Source organism: Mesocricetus auratus, unplaced genomic scaffold (genome assembly GCF_017639785.1).
Source record: "Mesocricetus auratus isolate SY011 unplaced genomic scaffold, BCM_Maur_2.0 Super-Scaffold_4256, whole genome shotgun sequence".
In the NCBI taxonomy this organism is placed as follows: Eukaryota; Metazoa; Chordata; class Mammalia; order Rodentia; family Cricetidae; genus Mesocricetus; species Mesocricetus auratus.
The window spans coordinates 35,571,219-35,591,636 of record NW_024429182.1 but is presented as its reverse complement, the minus strand read 5'-3'; the positions used below and the strand labels follow the sequence as shown (position 1 = coordinate 35,591,636).

At 39.8% G+C, this 20,418-nt stretch overlaps 1 protein-coding gene across 1 annotated transcript in view; it reads right to left on the bottom strand.

Moving 5' to 3' along the window:
* Positions 1–20,418, bottom strand: part of Pgm5 (phosphoglucomutase 5) — a 154,492-nt gene that overhangs the window by 114,437 nt on the left and 19,637 nt on the right. The window contains exons 2-6 of the mRNA XM_005063733.4: positions 18,088–18,250; positions 7,616–7,762; positions 3,185–3,310; positions 1,354–1,544; positions 648–802 (exon numbers count right to left, since the gene is read on the bottom strand). Of these exons, the coding sequence (XP_005063790.1) occupies positions 648–802; positions 1,354–1,544; positions 3,185–3,310; positions 7,616–7,762; positions 18,088–18,250 (782 nt within the window). The remainder of the gene's footprint in view (positions 1–647; positions 803–1,353; positions 1,545–3,184; positions 3,311–7,615; positions 7,763–18,087; positions 18,251–20,418) is intronic.

The following is a 20,418-nucleotide window of genomic DNA, read 5'->3' as shown; positions in this document are numbered from 1 at the left end:
ATCAAATCCAGGCTCCACTCTCAAGGGCCTCCAGAGTGGCCCTCCTGTTGTGTGCTCTCTGCACACCATCATTCCATTCTTACAACAACCTGTGATGTAGCATCCCTGTTTTCACTCACTTGATGAAAACGAAAGCTGAGTCTTGTATAATATAATCTGACCTCAAATTCCATGCTCTTTTCTTTTTGCTTATATATACACCCTCAGATTTGAGAAGACGACATATTTATGAGATATTCACTATGTTTCAATTAAATGCATATGGATGAACAAAAAAATATTAAATGAAACAACGCAACAACAAAGAAGCCCATAGTAGAGAATTCTACTTAAATGACTTTTGGAACAAGCAAGCTCCTGTGGAGACAGAAAGCATGACCTCATCCATACCTCACCACAATCTATGTAAGGATGGTATTGTCAGCATTCATATATTACAGATAAGAAAAGTAAGACATAGAGATCAAATAAGAAAGAACAATCCAGCTCAGGCTACTTGATTCCTACACTGCTATACTACACCATATCCCCAAGTCTCCAGGCTGTCACCTGGCTTGCAGTAGAGCAGGGAAAATGATAGCCAGCTACCAACAGAAGGACTTTAGCATCAGAAGTCTACTGTGAGTCACAGTAGCATCCTTGCTTACCTGTCCAGAGCCATGCTGGTTGGCATACTCCTCCCAAACCCTCGAACCCCCATCTGACGGAAATACGGAATGCAAGAGAGGTTGGCGGCGATGATGGCAAGGGAGTCTGAGGGACTCACAAAGAAGCCATTTTGGCCAAGGATCATATAACGGTCCTGTGAGAAGGAATGTGTGAAAATTATCAGAGAGAAGCATCTGGTCTTCATACCCAGTTCCCAACATCAGCACAAGCTACTTTCCTGCCATTTAAACAACCCAAGACAATTTGAATAGTTCAAAGGAAGCATGGGAAACCATATAAATTCCTCAGGGGCCCAGAATCTTGATACAGCTGGAATGTGCTCCACCTGTTGGGATGTGTGCACAGCTACTTCATGTATCTGTGACCTCCACAGACTCAATCCCTTCCTTCCCCACTGAAAGAGCTGTTAGTAACTGGTAAATAGCATGTTCCTTTATGTGGTGCTCTCAAAAAAGCCAATGATAAATGAAAATTGATTGTCTGACTATTTTCTTAAAGAAATAATTCCTCAAGAACATACATCAGTCTGAAACTAAGAAAAGCTATGGCTGCTTCGTGGTACTAGTAGCACTGAACAGAAGAGCAGAGCCATGCCCCATGCATGTGCACTCCAGGTACTCTGGCTTCTGGTACTTCTCCCATCACATGGGCAGCAGATCACAGTTGGGGAACCCTCCCACTTACCCCATCGGCATCAAATGCAGCTCCAAATCCATACTCTCCCCCTTTCATGGCTTCCAGAAGGGTAGTTGCGTATGTCAGGTTTGGGTCTGGGTGCTGCCCTCCAAAGTCTTCTAGTGGGACACAGTTTATAGCAGAGTTGGCCGGGGCCCCCAGTTCATCACACAAAACTTTTCTCACATAGGGTCCCATAACTAAAAAAGAATAGATGAGAATGTAAAAATACTTGAAGGGTACTCTTCCCTAGGTTTTTTTCTTCTGGTTAGAAAAAGACAAAAACAACTCACTTAAGAGCCTGGAAGAAAAAAAGAAATTATACCATCATTTTTTAGGACTTAACATGAAATAATAATCATATCAATTACCACTTATTGAGCATCTACCAAGCGCCAATCATCCAGTGAGATGAAATTCTTTTCCTTGTGGTTTCCTAAAATACTGCCTTATAGAAGCCAACTCTATAATAATGATTTATTACCTGCTGGTTTTCATGTATTAAGCACTTCAACTGAGTATACCAAAAGCACTAAAGGGCACTAGTAATTCTCTTATTCTCTTTGCACAATTGTTGTAACATTGCCAAGTTAAGCATCCAAATCCCAGAAGCTTCATAAAAAATAAAGCACCTCTTACAGAACAATGAATGTTATGCAATAATAGCAGTTATGTGGACCAGGAGACCTAACGTTGAACCCCTATGTTAAGAACCGAAAGGATCAGATGAAAGAGGGTGAGATGCATAACTGTCACATTCCTGGGCTCTTATCTAATAGTGAGACAAGTCAAATCTATAGAAGAGTGGAGAGGTGGGACAAAAAGGGAGAGATCTAGTGGGACACCATGACTTATAAAACGATATCCATAGGTAAGCTTCCCAAAGAAAGCAGTGTTTTGAGTAGGACTTGAAGGAAGAATGTAAATTTGAGAAGGGTGTTAGTAGGGGAACCACAAAAGTGAAAGCCATTAAAGCAAGAGAAGAGAGCCTGTGATAGGGCCACCATGCAGTCCTCTCAGCTGAAATGTGCATGAGATCACTTTCCTGTTTTCTCCAACACAACACTGTTTTCACACCATGAACATCTCTGTCTTGTGACCCAGTCCCTATGCACCCTCCTCTAGAGGAAGCATCAGGTTTCTTTTGGAAAAATCACATCTTTCTCCAAATCAACTCATACAACTAGGGTATGGCTAAAACTCTGCCCCCCTCAAGTAGGGAAGTGACCTACAAGAGGAGACACATGTGCCATGAGCATCGTTTTAAAAAAAACATTATGCTCAATGAAATGTGAAGCAAAAGATGACTGAGTTTATTCTTCCATTTATATGACCATCTAGAAAAGGCAAGACAATGAAGGCAGAAGAAAGATAAATGATTGCCAGCAGCTGCTGGGAGACATGGAGAGTTGACCATAAAAGTCCAGGAAGAAGCCCATATTCTTCAAAAATGAAAAGTTAATAAAGAATTATATATTTGTGGTATTCATAACAAGACAATAAACACTTTAAACATCACTAGAAGGGTTGAAAAAGGTTGACACTGGAAAATAGAACATTGACTGCCAAAAAGAATTGGGCACACATTTTTTCATAATTTTATTCAGCTGTTTAAATTATAGAATGTAGCAAGATTTTTTTAAAAAGTCAATAAATAGGTAGTCTTGATCTACGTTATTCACATGATACAGTCCCAAATTTGCTTGTTCAATTTTTGTTTACATTTACATCAAAAGAAAGTAGCCAGAGCCCTGAAATTTTCTAGAATATTCCATATATCTGAACATGTAGAGGTCTTTAACAGTTCTCAGCCACTGCTTTTAGAAAAATACAAGCTCACCTCCATGCATGGCATCAACTCGGATCTTCAGCTGGCTAGGCCCAGTCAGCAAACTCTTGATAGCATTAAAGTCAAAGATGGTCCGAAGAAGGTTGAGATAGATGTCAACGGGGTCCACAATCTCCACTGAAGATGGGAAACAGGGGTGGGAGGATGTCAACTAACATACTCAGAAATCACAGCACAATCAAAATGCGACAAACTCTTCAGATAAGTAATGGTACAAAAATATTCTACATTCTTCTTGCAAGGTAAAACTAAACACTAGAAGAGTTTAGGATACAAATGCACTGTCATCCCTGCCCTCACCTCCTCTACCCCTCCCTCCCCCAGCTGCACACACACCAGTGCTAACAAGCATCCCACATATGCAGAGGTCTTCCTGTGGGTTAGCCAAAGAATGACTCAGCTGGTAGGAAACACATAAAGGAGTGACCTCGGCTGTGGCCCTTATTTTCCAAATTCTAGTATACATACTGGGTCCAAGCACAGAACTGTGATGTATGGTTGGATTCTGATTTCACATAAATCCTCTTTCACACCCTGCCTGCTACCTAATTTCCAGAGTAATGCCAAACATCTGCAGCTCCTCAGGAAGCTCAAACGCTCTCCAGGGTGTCACCAAGAATCCCAAGCAAACCTTTTTATTTAACTCATGAAAACCAGCACACAGAACATGGCACCATTTCCAAACATCTACCTGTATGTAATTAGTGCTGAGAAAGCATTTTTCCTAGGAGAAGTATTTGAGTTTGGGGGAACTAAAATTTTGTCTTGGAAAGCAGTCTTTTTTAAAATTTGTGGTTACATCTATACCCATTATCTCCTTAATTGGGTGTGTGTGTGCACATGTGCACACACATGCATATGTGTGGGTGTGTACACATTTAGGTATGTGCACATTAGTGCAGATGCCTGCAGATACCAGAGGAAATGGATCCCCTGAAGCTGGAGTTGTGGGTAGTTATAAGCTGCCTGGGTGCTGTAAACCAAGCCATATTCTGAAGAGCAGTCAGTGCTCATAACTAGAAAGCCGCTTTTCCAGCCCCCTATAATTAAATTTTTAAAGTTATACATCTATTACTTTGCAATGTCATACTACTTTGGAGCTGAAACACTTAGGCCCACATTAAAGATATTATCAATCAATAATTTTTCAGTACACTCAGGTACAATATTTAGTATGTGATATAAATTACCCCTTCATCTGGACAAATACATGTATCAAAATATTTCCCTTACATTTAAATTGACATATGAATATCCACTCAAATTTAATTACTTCTTAAGGAGCACAGGCTATATTTAATCATCTTCTGATATATGAAGAATGTTAATTCAGAAAATAATTAAAAACCGCTGTCCATGAATTATACATCTGAAATGCTTGGTTTTATGCTATGAATGCTTTAGACATTTTACTTACTCAATAACATAAGATATTTTTGGGAATTTCATTCTGATTCTTCAGCTCTTGAGTCATTTGTCTAAAAATATTTGATATTCACCAGGGACAATTTAAGGAAGCAAGTCATTCAGGAAAATTGAACACTCCCATTAGCTAATACATGTCCTTGACACCTTAAGATAACATGCTAAGGACTATTTACTTTCAATTAATTCAAGCATTGCTCATCACTTAGAACAGTAGGAATATAACACATAAATTACTTCAAAGGATTATCTTTGGGAACCAGAAAAACCTCCACCTTCTTCCAGACTATCACCAGCACTTTAGAGAATCCACCCGAGAATCAATGTGGGTACAGCAATGAGCTCCCCAAATACTCAAGTCTCTCAGAAACTATAAAATAATAAATATGCCCAAAACAACTAAAATACATATGACTTCTTCCAGATGGTAATGCCTGATAGTTCTTATCCCTCTTATAGCCCCAATGTCCCTATGTTTCTTATCATATGTGGTAAGACATATTTAAACTGTTTTGCTAGATATAACACAGTTGCAGTTGCCTAGATAATCCACGTGAGCACATTTGTGTGTTGTGTGCACTTCTAACTAGATCAATAAAGATAGACACTTTTCAGCCAAGTGGTAGTGGTGCACACCTTTAATCCCAGCTCTTGGGAGGCAGAAGCAAGCATATCTCTGTGAGTTTCAAGACAGCATGGTCTACAGAGTGAGTTCCAGGATGGCCAGATCTGTTACACAGAAATACTGTCTTGAAAAAAAAAAGTGAAAACTTTTCACTGGTTCGATAGTAGCATGAAGTTTATAGAGGTAACCAATTGCTTTTGCATTGGATTTGAGGACTTCTCTGTAGGAAGGAATTAATATTTGGTACTATAAACCTGGTCAAAAGCCCATAATCCAAGAGATCACTAGCTCTAGGGGAAAATCTACTACTGTTACCTTGGTAAATTGAAATGTTACCAAAGTGCCAAATAAATATTTATATTTATATTTATATTTATACCCACAGATTAGTGATGCTTTTAATATTGGCCCCAGAAGCTTCTTCTGCAGTAGAAAGTAGTTAGTGCTGATATAGAACTCATAACTCATTCAAGTGCTGATAAGTGATTATTGAGTGCTCAGTCCTAAATAGGACATCTTTATCAATCCTCTCCCCTCTCAAGGTACAGAGAACACCACATAAGAGGGGATATAAAGAATATAAAAGCTAGAGGATGGAGAAGAGCATTGTTAATACTGTCTTCCATATATAGCATTGTCAGTGTATCCAGGAACTCACTGTAACTATGGTTACCCACACAAGATCAAGCAAACAAGATCAGTCAATGTTCCAGTGAAGAAGCACCAATTAGACTCAGTGGATTAAAAATAAACAAGATCAACAAAACAAAACCAAAGAAGAGAGCGTAAAGATGAGAAGGGGACATATATATTGGGGTAAAGGGCGGAGTGTGTGGGACTGGTTACAGATGATGTAATCAAGATATATCATTTACATTTATGAAAATACTGAAGAATAAATAAATGATACTGTATTTTTTAGGTGTGCACTGTTGCTTCTAGTGAATATCATGTGGCTTTTAGTAAATGTTCCCTACCTGAGGAAATGATCAGCTCAAAACTTTTCAAGAAAGACTTGGTATCAGTAGCCTAGTGTTATCACCATCACACACCGTCTATTTTAAGCTTTCTCTGACTTTAAAAATAGTGTGCTCAGGTTGGGAGGGTGAATCTGTGAGAACTTATGAGGAGTGGGTGGATGAATGTGATCAAAATGCAACATATGATATATGAAATTCTTAAAGAATAATAATATTTTTAAATTATATGCCCAAGATAGTTCATCTTTTTAGTCTAGTTGAATTATTTGTAAAATTAGGACACCATTGTGATACAAATTGTACCCAATCTTGTACAGGCACTAGATATGGTAATTCTATTGCTACCTACATGCCTTCTATACAGCTTTAATTGGATACAATAGATAAGGTATATTCATGCCATGAATGTTTCTATAATATTCATAATGAACCTGTAAAATAACAAATTGTGCTCAGTTCTTCACTCAACCATGTATGATAATAATTTTCAAACTTGTTCTGGTTGTTTTTCTTTCTTTCTTTCTTCCTTCTTCTTCTTCTTCTTCTTCTCCTTCTTCTTCTCCTTCTTCTTCTTCTTCTTCTTCTTCTTCTTCTTCTTCTCCTTCTCCTTCTCCTTCTCCTTCTCCTTCTCCTTCTCCTTCTTCTTCTTCTTCTTCTTCTTCTTCTTCTTCTTCTTCTTCTTCTTCTTCTTCTTCTTCTTCTTCTTCTTTTGAGACAACGTCTTTCTCTATAGCCCTGGCTGACTTTCAACTTACGACCCTGCTTCCTCAGTCTTCCAAGTTCTGTGGTTTTATTGTGTGCCACTGTGCCAGGCTTGAACCACTTGCCTAAATATATTCAACAATTACTGAATTCCTTTGTAAAATCTCTGGACACAGTACTTGGTATAGAGCATGTGGTCAACCTTAATATGTAAAGTCAAGCAGAACTGCATGGCTCTGACCTGGCAAAGAAACTCCTACCTCTCACGGGAAGTTTAACAACCCATTGACTTTTATCTCTCTTAACTTAGATTTTCCCATATCCTCAACTGCTTAGAAATTATTCAAAGACAAGTTTTGGTCATCCACAGTCTACTCCATGTATGCAATGATGAAGTCAACCAAAACCTTTTCCTATGTTGAAAACAAAACAGTTTGGATAGGGGCTTTTGAAAGTGTCAAGATCTAAATACAGAGATTTCTCCAGTTTCTTTCTGCACTGTATATACTTTTATTATAACCTCACCCTGAGCCACTCCTCAAATGACTAATTCAGTATTTCTCATGAGAATCCTTGCCTACAGAAACCACTGATGACCAACAAGGACCGCCACAACCTCATGCACACCTGGACTCCACCACACGCACCACTCTGTATGGAATTTTTTTATTTCTTCAAACTATGTGTTACCTCTGAATGGTTTGAACTTGTTCTCCAGGTCAAATTCTTGTCTCCCTAGTCGAGATAGGTCAATTCGAAGATCAGGACATATGGCGTATTCCTCAATTGTTTTGCTGATCTGGTAGATTTTGTCTGAGACAACATCTGGTGCAGGACCTAAAATGTGACACCCAAAATATGTTTATTTTAAAGCCTTCGGAATTTCAATCAAAGAAACATTACTGGCCTCAAGGACTAGAGAGGAGAGACTCATCTGGTCTCTCCATAATGAACAAAGATCCGCAGTTCAATTAGACCAGGTATTTCCCAGGTTGTATTCATTCACTGTAGAGGAGATTTGATCAGCCCTGCCTGTTCTGTGTGGACTAACAACCCACACGTGTGTTTTAATCTGCTTCTAAGCAATGATGTATGTACTCTAAAAATAGTTTCGCACCTGTTGGGGAGACCCGGTTATGTAATTAGCTTTATTCAGGATATGACACACAAACAGGACATGCGCTTGACAGAAGTGAGGGCTTCCAGATTTAAACCACAGCTCTCCAAATGAACCTTAAAAAAAATGATCTCCCTATTGTCTCATAGCAAGACAGGTAATCATTTTTTCCAGTTAACATTTTACAGCACAACTAGTTTTAAACTGAGGGATAACTAAAAATATTTGGTAGATTTCCTCAGAAGGTCAAATTGGCAACAGTGATGGAGAGAGATATTTTAAATGAGTTGAGTATGAAATCAGTAGTTGGTTTCCTCCTCCCTTTAAACACATGTGGCTTCACACAAGGTTTCATTGGGTTTTGTTTGGTCTTGGAGAATGTTAGGGATTAAATAAATAAGTGTATTGAATGGCCTTAAATATAAAAGACAGCTAGATAGTTTTGACTGTGAATCATAGTTTCTGACTACATTATAGCTTCCTATTGAGCAGAAATTGCATCTAGATACATTTCATTTTCTACTCCATAGCTGTACTATCCAATACAGTGACCATGCACCACATTTAGCTACTGAGTACCTGAAATGTCAGTAGTCAAACGGAAACCACTACAATTGTAAAATGCATATCAAAATTTTAAGTTAGTACAAACAAACAACCATATAACAGGTTATATTAACATTTCATGTTTATATATTGAAATGTTTGGACATAGTATGTTAAATAAGTTATATTACCTAGATATTCTTATTACAGTGTAATATAACTATTACAAAAATTTTAAATATACTATATATGGTTCGTAATACATTTGTATTGAACAAAGCTACTTTCTTGAATAAGAAGCAACATCTATAAAAAGGAATGGAAATAGCCCCACTCCAGCAGGAAAGGCAAAAGACAGCCTCATTGGTTACATGAACAATTATCTTACATGGGATGAGTGAAAATCTCAAACACATAGAAGGGCATGGGAGATACATGAGCTAGTAATGTGCTTTGCCATACAACCATGAGGACCTGAGCTTGGATCCTCGGCACTCACACAATGTAAAAAGCCAGGCATGACAATTCATGCCTATAACCCAGTGCTGGAGGACAGGGGTAGGAAAACAGGATTCTAGGAGCTCACTGGTCAGTTAGTCTAGCCAATCAGTGAACTCCTACTTCAGTGAGAGAGACCTTGTCTCAAAAGACACGGTGGACAGTGACAGTGGAAGCTACCTGATGTCAATACCTGGCCTTCACGTATGCACATAACTACACATACGTATGTATGAAGGTATATAAGTGCATAGAAAAAGAGGGGGGAGGAAGGGAGAGATATGCACAAAGCCTTTTTCCTTTACTCTGCCATTTAAAATGTTTCTAAATTATTCATTTTTATTATTTTTATTTGTGTATGCATGGTGTGTGTGTGTGTGTGTGTGTGTGCATGCGTGCACTCGTGCACATGAGTACAGATATCTACAGAGGCTGGGGGATTGGATCCACTGGAGCTGGAGTTACAGGCAATTGTGAATCATGTGATGTGGGTGTTAGGAATCGAACTTGGATCCTATGGAAGAGCAAGGCATGTCCTTAGCCACTGGGACATCTTCCTAGTCCCTCCTTACCATTTTTTACCCTTCACAAAACTTTTTAAAAAAGAAGAATCTTGTTTTGCATTTGCATTTTTAGGTTTGCTAGACTAAAGAGGGTTTTAACACTAACACACACACACACAAACACACACACACACACACTTAGCTATAAGAATTCAACAGATAACATATGGAGGGGGCTGAGCAGGTTACCAGCCCAGTAGGAGAACTGAACATCAACATTTTTATTGGTCTCCTCATCCTCAAAAAGTACTTAGAAAGCAACTTGATTTCAAATATACCCCTACATCCCTGAGCCTACTTAGTCTATAGACAAGTTCTATCCTCAAGGAGCATCAGTTTAATACACAATGAGAAGAGATAGATGCTGTAACTTTAGAAAATGAATGTCATGATAAAATACACTCTGAGGAGGAAGAAACTGAGTCTTCCCTTGCCATTAAGAATGTTCATTTCACGAGTGAGACAAGCAAACATGTTAGAAGCTAGAATGGTAGAAGGATTTTCAACATAAGCAAAGGCTCAGTGACAAGGTCACCCCAAACCCTCCCATTAAAGCATAACCTCCTGCATTGTCATCTACAAAGTGGGTATATAAATTGCTTTGGCTTGGCTATAGTTAATTCCCACCAATGACTCACATTGGTCCACTCTGTGTTGGTGCTAATGTTGCAGGACCTTTGGCCTAGTGAAAAGCAGTTAAGCCGATGGACAGACTATCATCAGATGAGATTAATATCGTTCTTATGGGACTCTGGTGAGTTGCTCAGAGAGGAATGTTGTTATAGAAAAGAGTAATTCTAGCAAGTTCCAGGTCATTAAAATAGCTTGTCTCTAAAAAAAATGGAATGACTCTAAAGGTTGACCTCTGGCCTCTAAATGCATACACATATGCACACACTAAGGAATTACACTGGAAGTTATCTCTGGCCTCTATATACATACACATTCATGTGTACACATACACACACACACACACACACACACTAAATAAAATGGTTACTATGGTAGAGCAAATTAACTTCTCTGTCATCACACAAGCAGGTTTTTTTGTAGCAAAGCAAGTAAAACTGAACAAAGTCATGACTATCCCATACATTATATCCCTAGAGTTGTTCATTCAACATATCTGCTGCTTTGTGACCTTTGACTTCTATTTTCCTATTTCCCCTCCCCCATGCCCTCACCAACAATGACAAGTGTTGTTGTCCATCTCTGGATAGCTAACTATAGCTGATTCCACCTGTAAGTAAACTCACACTTATTTAACTTGGAAGAATGTCCTCCAGGTCCATCCATGTTATGACAAATGACATCCTTTTCTAAAGTTAAATAATATCCCATCATGTGTGTGTCACATTCTTCATCCATTCATCTACTAACAGATAGTTGGGTTGTTTCTATATCTTAGCTATTGTAGACAATGCCACAAAGAAAATGATAGTGCAGATTTCTTTGCAATATAGTGGTCCAACATTGTATTTGGAGGCAGAAGAGGCATGGCTTGCTCACAGGAATTTCCAATTTTCTCCATACTGTTTTCCTTAATAGTTGTACCAATCTATGTTCTAGCCAACTGTGCTAGGCTTCTCTCTGTGTGTATCTTCTCAAACATTCATCTCTTACTGTTTCATAGTAGCCATTCTATCAAGTATATAATTCTTCAACTTGTTATTTTATTGTCTAACGTGTGTTCTGACGAAACAATGTCCTGGGAGAGAACATACACCCTGCTGCTGCCATGAGAGCCCAAGTTCTATCCATGCCTGCAAGGTTCATTTGGTGCAAAGTGCAGCTCAAATCCCATATTTTATCGAAAACTTTCTGTCTTGTTGATCTACCCATTGTTGGAAAGGGAGTATTGAAGTCCCCTGCTATTGCTCTCCTGATGCACATTTCTTCCTTCATATCTATTGAGATTTGCTTTACATGTTCAGGAGTCTCAGCACTGAGCACATACAGATTATAACTCTTATGGCCTCTTAGTGAACTGATCCCTTTATCATTACATGATGACCTTCTTTTTACTTTGAAATACTTATTTGATGGGAGTTGCATTTTACCTAAGTGTTGCCAGCCCTGATTTCCTTTGCTGTCTATCTTCCAGGAATATCTTCTCCTGCCCCTTCCCTTTCCATTTACCAGGGCATGTAAAGTTTCAAAGAGTCAATAACAGGCAGCAAGGAGATGACTCTTTTCAGTACCCATTCAGCCACTCTATATATTTCAATTGAAGTTGTCAATCTGTGGAGGACCCTAAATAAAGATAGCATAATAGAAGCCATCTTAATATTCCTACTGTATTCTTAGAGACTAACACTTAGTTAAGTTTCTATTTCTCTGTGCCTGCTTATCCTACTGTACAGCATACTTTCAAGGCCTGCAGTCCAGGCTCTCCCACCCTTCTGTCTCCTGGCCTGCAGTCCGGGCTACCCCAGCTGCAGGCTTGTGTCCTTGGAACATACTCTGCCAAGGAGAACTTCTGCTCCCCCGCCCTTCTGCTACCTGCCTTACTTAAGCCCTGCTGGTACTTTTAATAAACGAGACTTGATCAGAATACTGTCTCGTCTCCATCTCTCGTGTCTCTAGTCCCCCCATTCTCACTCCCTCCTCTAGGGTCCCCGTTGACTGACCCCGCCGGCCGGGGCAAGTCACACCCAACATGGAGGCCCAGGTACGAGAGCCACAGTGAAGAACATCACTGAGGAGAGCTGACCATATCAAAAAGAAAAGAAATAGAGGTAGCTGCAAGACGGGAGCCTGCTGCAGCAACAAAGACCTTGGTAAATGATCGACGATATGGGAAAAGAAATGAGTCAACATTAATTGTTTGTTGAAGGCCTCAAGAAGGCACTTAAGAGTTGAGGGATTAGACTTAAAACATAGGATTTGTTAAAGATTTTTGTCTTTATTAAGGAAGTTTGTCCCTGGTTCCCCACTGAAGGGACCATAGATGAAAAAAGGTGGAAGAGAGTAGGAGATGCTTTAAAGGATTACTATGAAACTTTTGGCCCTGAAAAGATTTCTATTACAGCATTTTCATTTTGGAATCTAATTAATGAAATTATTTCCCAGAAACAGCATGACCCTTTTGTAGCAAACATAATAAAATAAGTAGAGAAATGCTTAAAACCTACTGAAACAGAAAAAGTAGAGCAGCCTAGTGAGGAGCAGGACCTTATGTCATTTGATAGTGACTCAGAAGAGATTCAAAAGACTAGCCACAAACCCAGAATAAGATCGTTAAACCATGACCTAAAAAAGATGAGGGAGCCAGACCCAAAGTTAAAAAGATGTATCCCTCACTTAAAAAATTATCCAAAAATCAACAGCCTATGGAAGATAGTCTTAGTGATTCAGAGTGGGAAGATTTGGAGGAAGAGGCAGCTAAATATCATGATTCAGACTGCCCTGCATTAGCAGAACATCGGCCTCTGCCTTATATGCCTCCTCCAATAGCCCCCTCTCTGGCTTGCCCAGTTTTAAACCCTCAAAAAGAGCTACAGGACAAAATTCAATATCTTAAAGAGCAGATTCGATTAGAAACAGAACATTAAGACCTGATTACCCAGTTAGAGAGTTTGAAAGCAGGCAAGTTCACCAACACCTCTCAGAAAGGTGTTGCCAAGCCACCTCTCAGGGGGGCTGCCCTTAAGACACCTGTTACCCACCAACATCAGACAGAATCAGAGAATATGACTACTTTTCCAGTAACTGAGACAACAGATGCACAAAGCACTGCCTGGTGACATCATGCAGGTTTCAATTTCAATGTAATCAAAGAAATCAAAACTGCAGTCTCTCAATATGGAGCTATGGCTCCTTATACCACTGCCATCATATAATCTGTGGCAAACAATTGGCTTACTCCATCCGACTGGTGCACTTTAACTAGAGCAACCATGGCAGGGGGGAGATTATCTTTTATGGAAGTCAGAGTTTACAGAAGCTTGTACAGAAACTGCAAAAAGAAATGCCCAGGCAGGCAATAACTGGAATGCAGATATGTTAATGGGGGAAGGAAATTATGAGGCAGAGGAAGTTCAAATGCAATATGAACCTGGACTATTTGCCCAAATTCAAACAGCTGCCACCAAAGCCTGGAAGAGACTACCTGCTACAGGGGACATGAGCTCTTCCCTTACTAAGATTAAACAAGGGTCTGATGAGCCTTTTTCAGACTTTGTCCACTGCTTGCTAACAGCAGCAGGTAGGATTTTTGGAAATGCTAATTCAGGCTTTTGAAAATGCTAATTCTGCCTACCAAGCAGCTATTCGACCATATCATTAAAAAAATAGAACTTTTGGCTACATTTGCCTCTGTGCTGAGGTAGGTAAAGTTTATCAACAAGGACTTGCCATGGCAGCTGCTTTACAAGGCACTACTGTTAGACAGTTCTTGTCTAATCAGGGCAAAAACAAATATTTTAGCTGAGGTGAGTCAGGCCATTTTTCAAAAAACTGCCCACAAAACTCAAAGATTGATTTTTTTACTATACCCTTACATCTAGATAATCAAAAACGCTTTGCTTTTCAAGCACCCATGCACTGGTATCAATGGCATGTTCTCCCCAAGGCATGGCTAATAGTCCCACACTTTGCCAATCTTTTGTAGCATCTGCCATCCAAGCAGTTAGGGACTCATAGCCACAGATGTATATTATACATTATATGGATGATATCCTTTTAGCAGGACAAAAGGGGAAAGACATATTATCCTGTTATTAAAGAGTTATATTGGAGCTGGAGAGATGGCTCAGCAGTTAAGAGCACTGGCTGCTCTTCCACAGGACCCAGGTTCAAATCCCAGCACCCACATGGCGGCTCACAACCATCTATAATGAGATCTGATGCCCTTGTCTGGCCTGCAGGCATGCATGCAGAGAGAACACTGTATACATCATAAATGAACAAATCTTTAAAAAAAAAGAATTATATGATGCTCTAACAAAAAGGGGATTACAGATAGCACCAGAAAAAGTACAACTCAAAGATCCCTTTACTTATTTAGGTTTTCAAATGTTTGAAGATAAAATTTTATCTAAAAAATTACTTTGCGATTAGGTAGGCTTCATACCCCTAATGATTTTCAAAAATTATTGGGAGATATTAATTGGCTACTACCTTATTTAAAAATTAGCAAAGATGAATTAAAGCCCCTTGATGACATTCTCCTGGGTAATTCAGATTCCACCTCACCTCGTCAACTTTCACCTGAAGGCCGCAAGACAATAACTTTGGTGGAACAAGCCATACAGTCTCAAACAGTTATTTTTCTTGATTACAATCGCCCCTTGTGGTTCATTATTTGCAAAATAGCTCAGTCTCCAACGGCAGTTTTTTTGCAATCTGTTCCCACATTATGGTTTAATTTACCAGTCAGCCCAAAAAGGGTGCTAAATCCCTATTTTCAATTGGTCTCAGATATTATTCTTATAGGTAGGAAGCAGGCCAAGTCTTATTTTGGCCATGAGGCAAGCCTTATTATTCAACCTTATACCAAGGAACAGGTTGATTGGCTTATGCAAACAACAGAAAGCTGGCCTGTAGCCTTGGCCAATTACATAGGAAACACAGATAACCACTATCCCCCTAATAAGCTAATTGATTTTGCCAATAGTCAAGAATTTATTTTTCCAAAAATACTCTCCTAGATCCTATACCAGGTACATTAACTGTGTTTACTGATGGCTCCTCCAAAGGGATAGCTGCTTATGCTTGGAATGATGAGGTTATTAGTTTTCAAACTGGGGCCTCATCTGCCCAACTAACAGAATTATATGCTGTTATAGGTGCCTTTAGTGCCTTTCCAAATCAATCACTTAACATTTATGCTGACAGTGCCTATATTGCCCGTTTAGTACCGCTCTTAGAGACTATAGGTCAATGGACAACCAGGACCATGTCCAGTAGGATGCAATTTTGTGGACCAAATGAATGCTATGTGCTACAGCACATTCCAAGAATGCACATATAATGGCCTTACTTATTTTACTGTCATACCCTTAAGAACTTATTCTGGCAATGTTGGAGGAGATTTGTCTATTAATCCCCAGGTGCTTGGCAATTATAAATATGCTGCAGCCTCCTGCCGACCTGCTCCAGGAAAGCCAGCATGCTGAAACAAGGTAGCTCCCATTCATGTTTCTGATGGAGGCCCAACAGATATGGTTAGAGAAGCCAAGGTCCAAGAAGAGATTCAACATATAATTTACTCCATGATTCCTCATATAGATTATCACCCATTATTACTTGCAAAGTCTAAAGGCATGGATATTGATCTTCAAACCTCGGAGATATTGTCTGCTACCCATTATGCTTTAAATATTACTAATCCCCATCTGGCAAGGGATTGCTGGTTATGTTTGACCTTGGAATCTCATGGCCTCTGGCAATTCCAGTGTTACAAAATTTCTCAGTACCTATTGATGGTTCCCTGCAAGGTAATAATTGTTTGCTTAGCATTCCTTTTAAGATACAACCCACAGGATTTAATCATTACTTATGCTTTTATAAACATTTTAAAAATAATAGCTTTGATATAGATGTAAGACAAGCATCATTTACCTCATGCTCTTCAGTAATTAATGTATCCACAACTCTTTGTCCTGAGCCTGGACAAGTTTTGGTGTGTGGAAACGGAATGGCTTACTCCATGCTGCCTGCCAATTGGACAGGGTTATGTGTATTAGCCACCCTTCTTCCAAATATAGAATTTATACCAGGGAGTGAGCCCATTCCAATACCTAGCATAGATTATTTTATTCCCAGGCATAAGAGGGCCATCCAATTCATTCCCATGTTAGTTGGACTTGAAGTATTGGGAGCCTTAGCCACTGGCTCTGCAGGTGTGGGAGTAGCTATACAAATATATTCCAAGCTATCTCAGCAACTTGCTGATGATGTACAGACTATGCACAGGTCAGCTTAGGACCTTCAGGACCTAAGTTGACTCCCTAGCAGAGGTAGTTCTGCAGAATAGGAGAGGCCTAGATTTGCTTACAGCAGACAAGGGAGGCATTTGTTCGACTTTACAGGAAAAATGCTGCTTTTATGCCAATAAATCAGGCATTGTTCAAGACCGAATCAAAAACACCAGTAGGAGCCGCGCAGTGGTGGCGCACGCCTTTAATCCCAGCACTCAGGAGGCAGAGTCAGGCAGATCTCTGTGAGTTCGAGGCCAGGCTGGACCAACAGCCTCCAAAACAATAGAGAGAAACCCTGTCTCATAAAATAAAAACAAAACAAAAAAAAAAAACACCAGTAGGAGCTCAAGAAACACCACAGAGAATTGTTTGATCAGCCCATTTGGAGTGCTTGGAGAGGACTTCTGCCCTATCTTCTTCCCTTATTAGTCCTCCTGTTTGGCTTACTAATTCTCCTATTGCTAGGACCTTTTCTTTTCAGTAAACTGATGGCTTTCATTATGAGTCAAATGGATGCTATCAAGATGCAGCCTGTACAGGTGCACTATCACCGTCTTGACATGGCCTTACAACATCCCAAGTGTTCAAATGATTACCACAATGAGAAAAGCACAGTAATGTATACCTAGAGTCCATTTATCACTCTCCCTACTTTTTTGTACATTCTGTTTTCTAAAGTAATTCATCTCACTGCTCACTAGGGCTCCAGACTATACATTTCTATAAATTTTATGAACAAATGAAATAACTCCCCCTCTATGTATATAGTGAGAGAAAGTCTACAATGACATCGAGACTTAGGCTAAAAATCATTTATCTGTCTCTAAGCAGCCTTGTGACCTTTCAAAGTAATTCAGTTTCTTTGCAAGATGAAAAGGATATTTTAAATGCCCTTTGGGGTCTGTAATAACTTTGAAATACAGAGACCTCCTGTATCAATTATGAATCAACTGTCCAGTCTTTCACTTGGCTGAAGCACAGAGGAGATCAATAGACCAGCCCTGAGCATCTGAGGGGACATATGTTACTTCCTTGGGATCATATCACCTTGGGTACCTCACCAAATTTTTCTGAGCTGATTCTTGTTGGGGAAGTCCTGTGCATTTGTCAATAAAGCACTGTCTGGCCTATAGGGAATCTAGATAGGAGGGACTAGGAGTCCAGGAGGACTCTGGGAAGGAGAAACACAGGGGAGTCAAGATGTAATGCCATGGGGGTAGGAAGCCCGGAACCATTCTCCGGTAAGAGAAATACTTAGATTAACAATTATGGGGTAATTACTTAAGTCAGAGGTAGCCAGTAAGAAACAAGCAAGGCCAACAGCTTCATAATTAATATAGCCTCCTGTGTGTTTATTTGGGACTGATGCGGATCTAGAACCAGGCGGGCGGGAAAGCTTCTCTCAAAGAAAAAACTTCCTTTAACAGATTCCTCTCCGCTTTGCCTCTTTACCATCATAGAGTATGATAATACATGAGGAAAGAAATCAAGTAAGTCATAGCCAGAACCACATACCTCCATTGGCAACATTAAACTTCACTCCAAACTCTCCCCCTGGTCCTCCAGGACAGTGGCTGGCTGTGAGGATGATCCCACCAGCTGCCTTGATCTTCCTGATAATGCAGGAGACAGCAGGTGTTGACAAGATGCCATTCTGCCCAATAATCAGTCGTCCAATCTAAATCATCCAGGAAAGATAAATCAATTTGAGGTTCATGGAACGGAAGGCATCTCAACAGGAAAGTATCCCAGGATCTTTTAAGAGGTAACCAATCTCCTATCCAAAGGGATTGAGCAGGCTTTATGTTAGGAAAGCTGAATAAAAGGTGTTCCAGTATTGTTTGCACTACCCAAAGACTCCAAGCCCACTTGGGCTGCTCATATCTAGTTTCCCACTAGTAACTGGTAAGTACTTGAGGACCACTGATCTCTGTTAGCTTGTGATATCTACTTTTGATGACCTACAGGTTTGCTGAGCCCACATAAATTCTTAATTCGGTTCTGACTCAGAAACTATAATGATGAAGGTGTTAGAAATGACAAAGAAAAAGAAGAGGACTGCTTCCTACTTCTCTTGCTTCTTCTATGCGATATTTAAATCTTGATTGCAGCATTGATGCAATTTAGAATCACCATGGAAACAAACCTCCAGGGACATCTCCAGGGAAGATCTAGATCAGGTTGACAGAGGGAGAGAGGAAGACCTGCCTTAAATGTCTGTACCATTCTATGGGGTCATGGTCTCAAACCAGATTAAAAGAAGAAAGCCAACAGCAGCAGCATACATTTCTCTGCTTCCCAACTGCACATTCAATGTGACCAGTCACATCTCACTCTTGAGGCCACACCTTGTGTTTCTACTCCAAGGTGACAGACAGAAACTAAGACAGCCCTATGAAATGCAGTACTCACAGTCCCTACCTTGAGTTGTTTTCTATTTTTCCTGATAATGTTTCTTGTCTCATATCTTATCACCTAATACTTTCTGTATTATTTATTTACCTACGTGTATAACCCCCAAGAACTATTTATTTCACCGTTTTTAAATAACCTAGAACAAACCTTCCAGATAGCAAGTGTGTAGTAAATATCTGTGAATTTGTTAGTATTAAAACTAACGAACAAGTTCTGTATGAAAAATATACTGGGAAAGGAGAGAACGGCAAATGATACCCAAGATGGTGTGATGGTTACCTTTGTCAACTTAGAACCACCTAGAAAGTCTCAATAGGGTGTTATCTACATTGAATTGACCCATGTACATGCCTGGGGGGGGCTGTCTTAATTAATGGATATGGGAAGGCTCTGTCCACTGTGGGCAGCCCCATTCCCTAGGCATGTGTATGAGTGGAGAAACCAAGGTGAGCAGAAGCAAGCAAGCATATATGCATTCATTTCTCTCTGTTCTTGACTGTGGGTGTGACAATGGCTATCTGTTTGAAGTTTCTGGCTTAACTTCCTCATAATGATGGACTATAGCCTGGACTTGTACATTGCTTTTGCCGGGGCATTTTATCACAGCAACAGAAATGAAAATAGGACACTTGGACTGCTAGACTGTCTCCATGGGGGTAGGGGACAGGGATACTTAGACATCAGCTATCCTAATAGAAGGGCAAAGGAAGAAAAACACTAATCTAAGTAGCAAAAGAGAAAGAAAATTTAGGAAAGCAGAATGGGTGAAAGAACCCAGAGTGCATGCTAGAGGGCTCAGCCCTAACTGTGTGCACTCCCCTCCCAGGGCTAGTGAGGAAGAGAGCAGGGTTTGAATCACAGTTTAAGACAAGGAGGAAGTCTCATCAAACTCACACTGTATGTTCAGCGGCAGAACATTTAAGAACATTAAGGAAGGGTGATAAAAGCCACACCCACAGCAGCTGCACTGGCAGAAGATGTTGGGAAATCTCTTCCCCACACTGGACCAGAGCAGTGGCAAGAAGTCATTATGAGGGTAATGGGAATGGGCACGGATAATCAAAATATATTATACACATGTGTGAAAATGCCATAATTAAATACATAATATGTGTATATAACTAATATACACTAATCAACTTTAAAATGAGAGTTAAAAGACCCCCCCACTGAGTCAAGAGCTAAGCAGTTCTACAGGCAAAGGTTCATCCTTGTGTGCTCACTCTGAGAATCCAGGGAAGAATGGGATACTTGAAGGAATCTTACACATTAAAGAGACAGATAAGCATATCCTTGAGGCCCAGCAAAGAATAAACCAGGTAAAAAGCTATCAGGGGCTATTAACTAATAGCTTCCTAAACTGGGTAGAGACTAGAAATAGAGATGTTCAGTTTGTGAAATGTTTCTAATGGACAAAACATGCAATTGGGA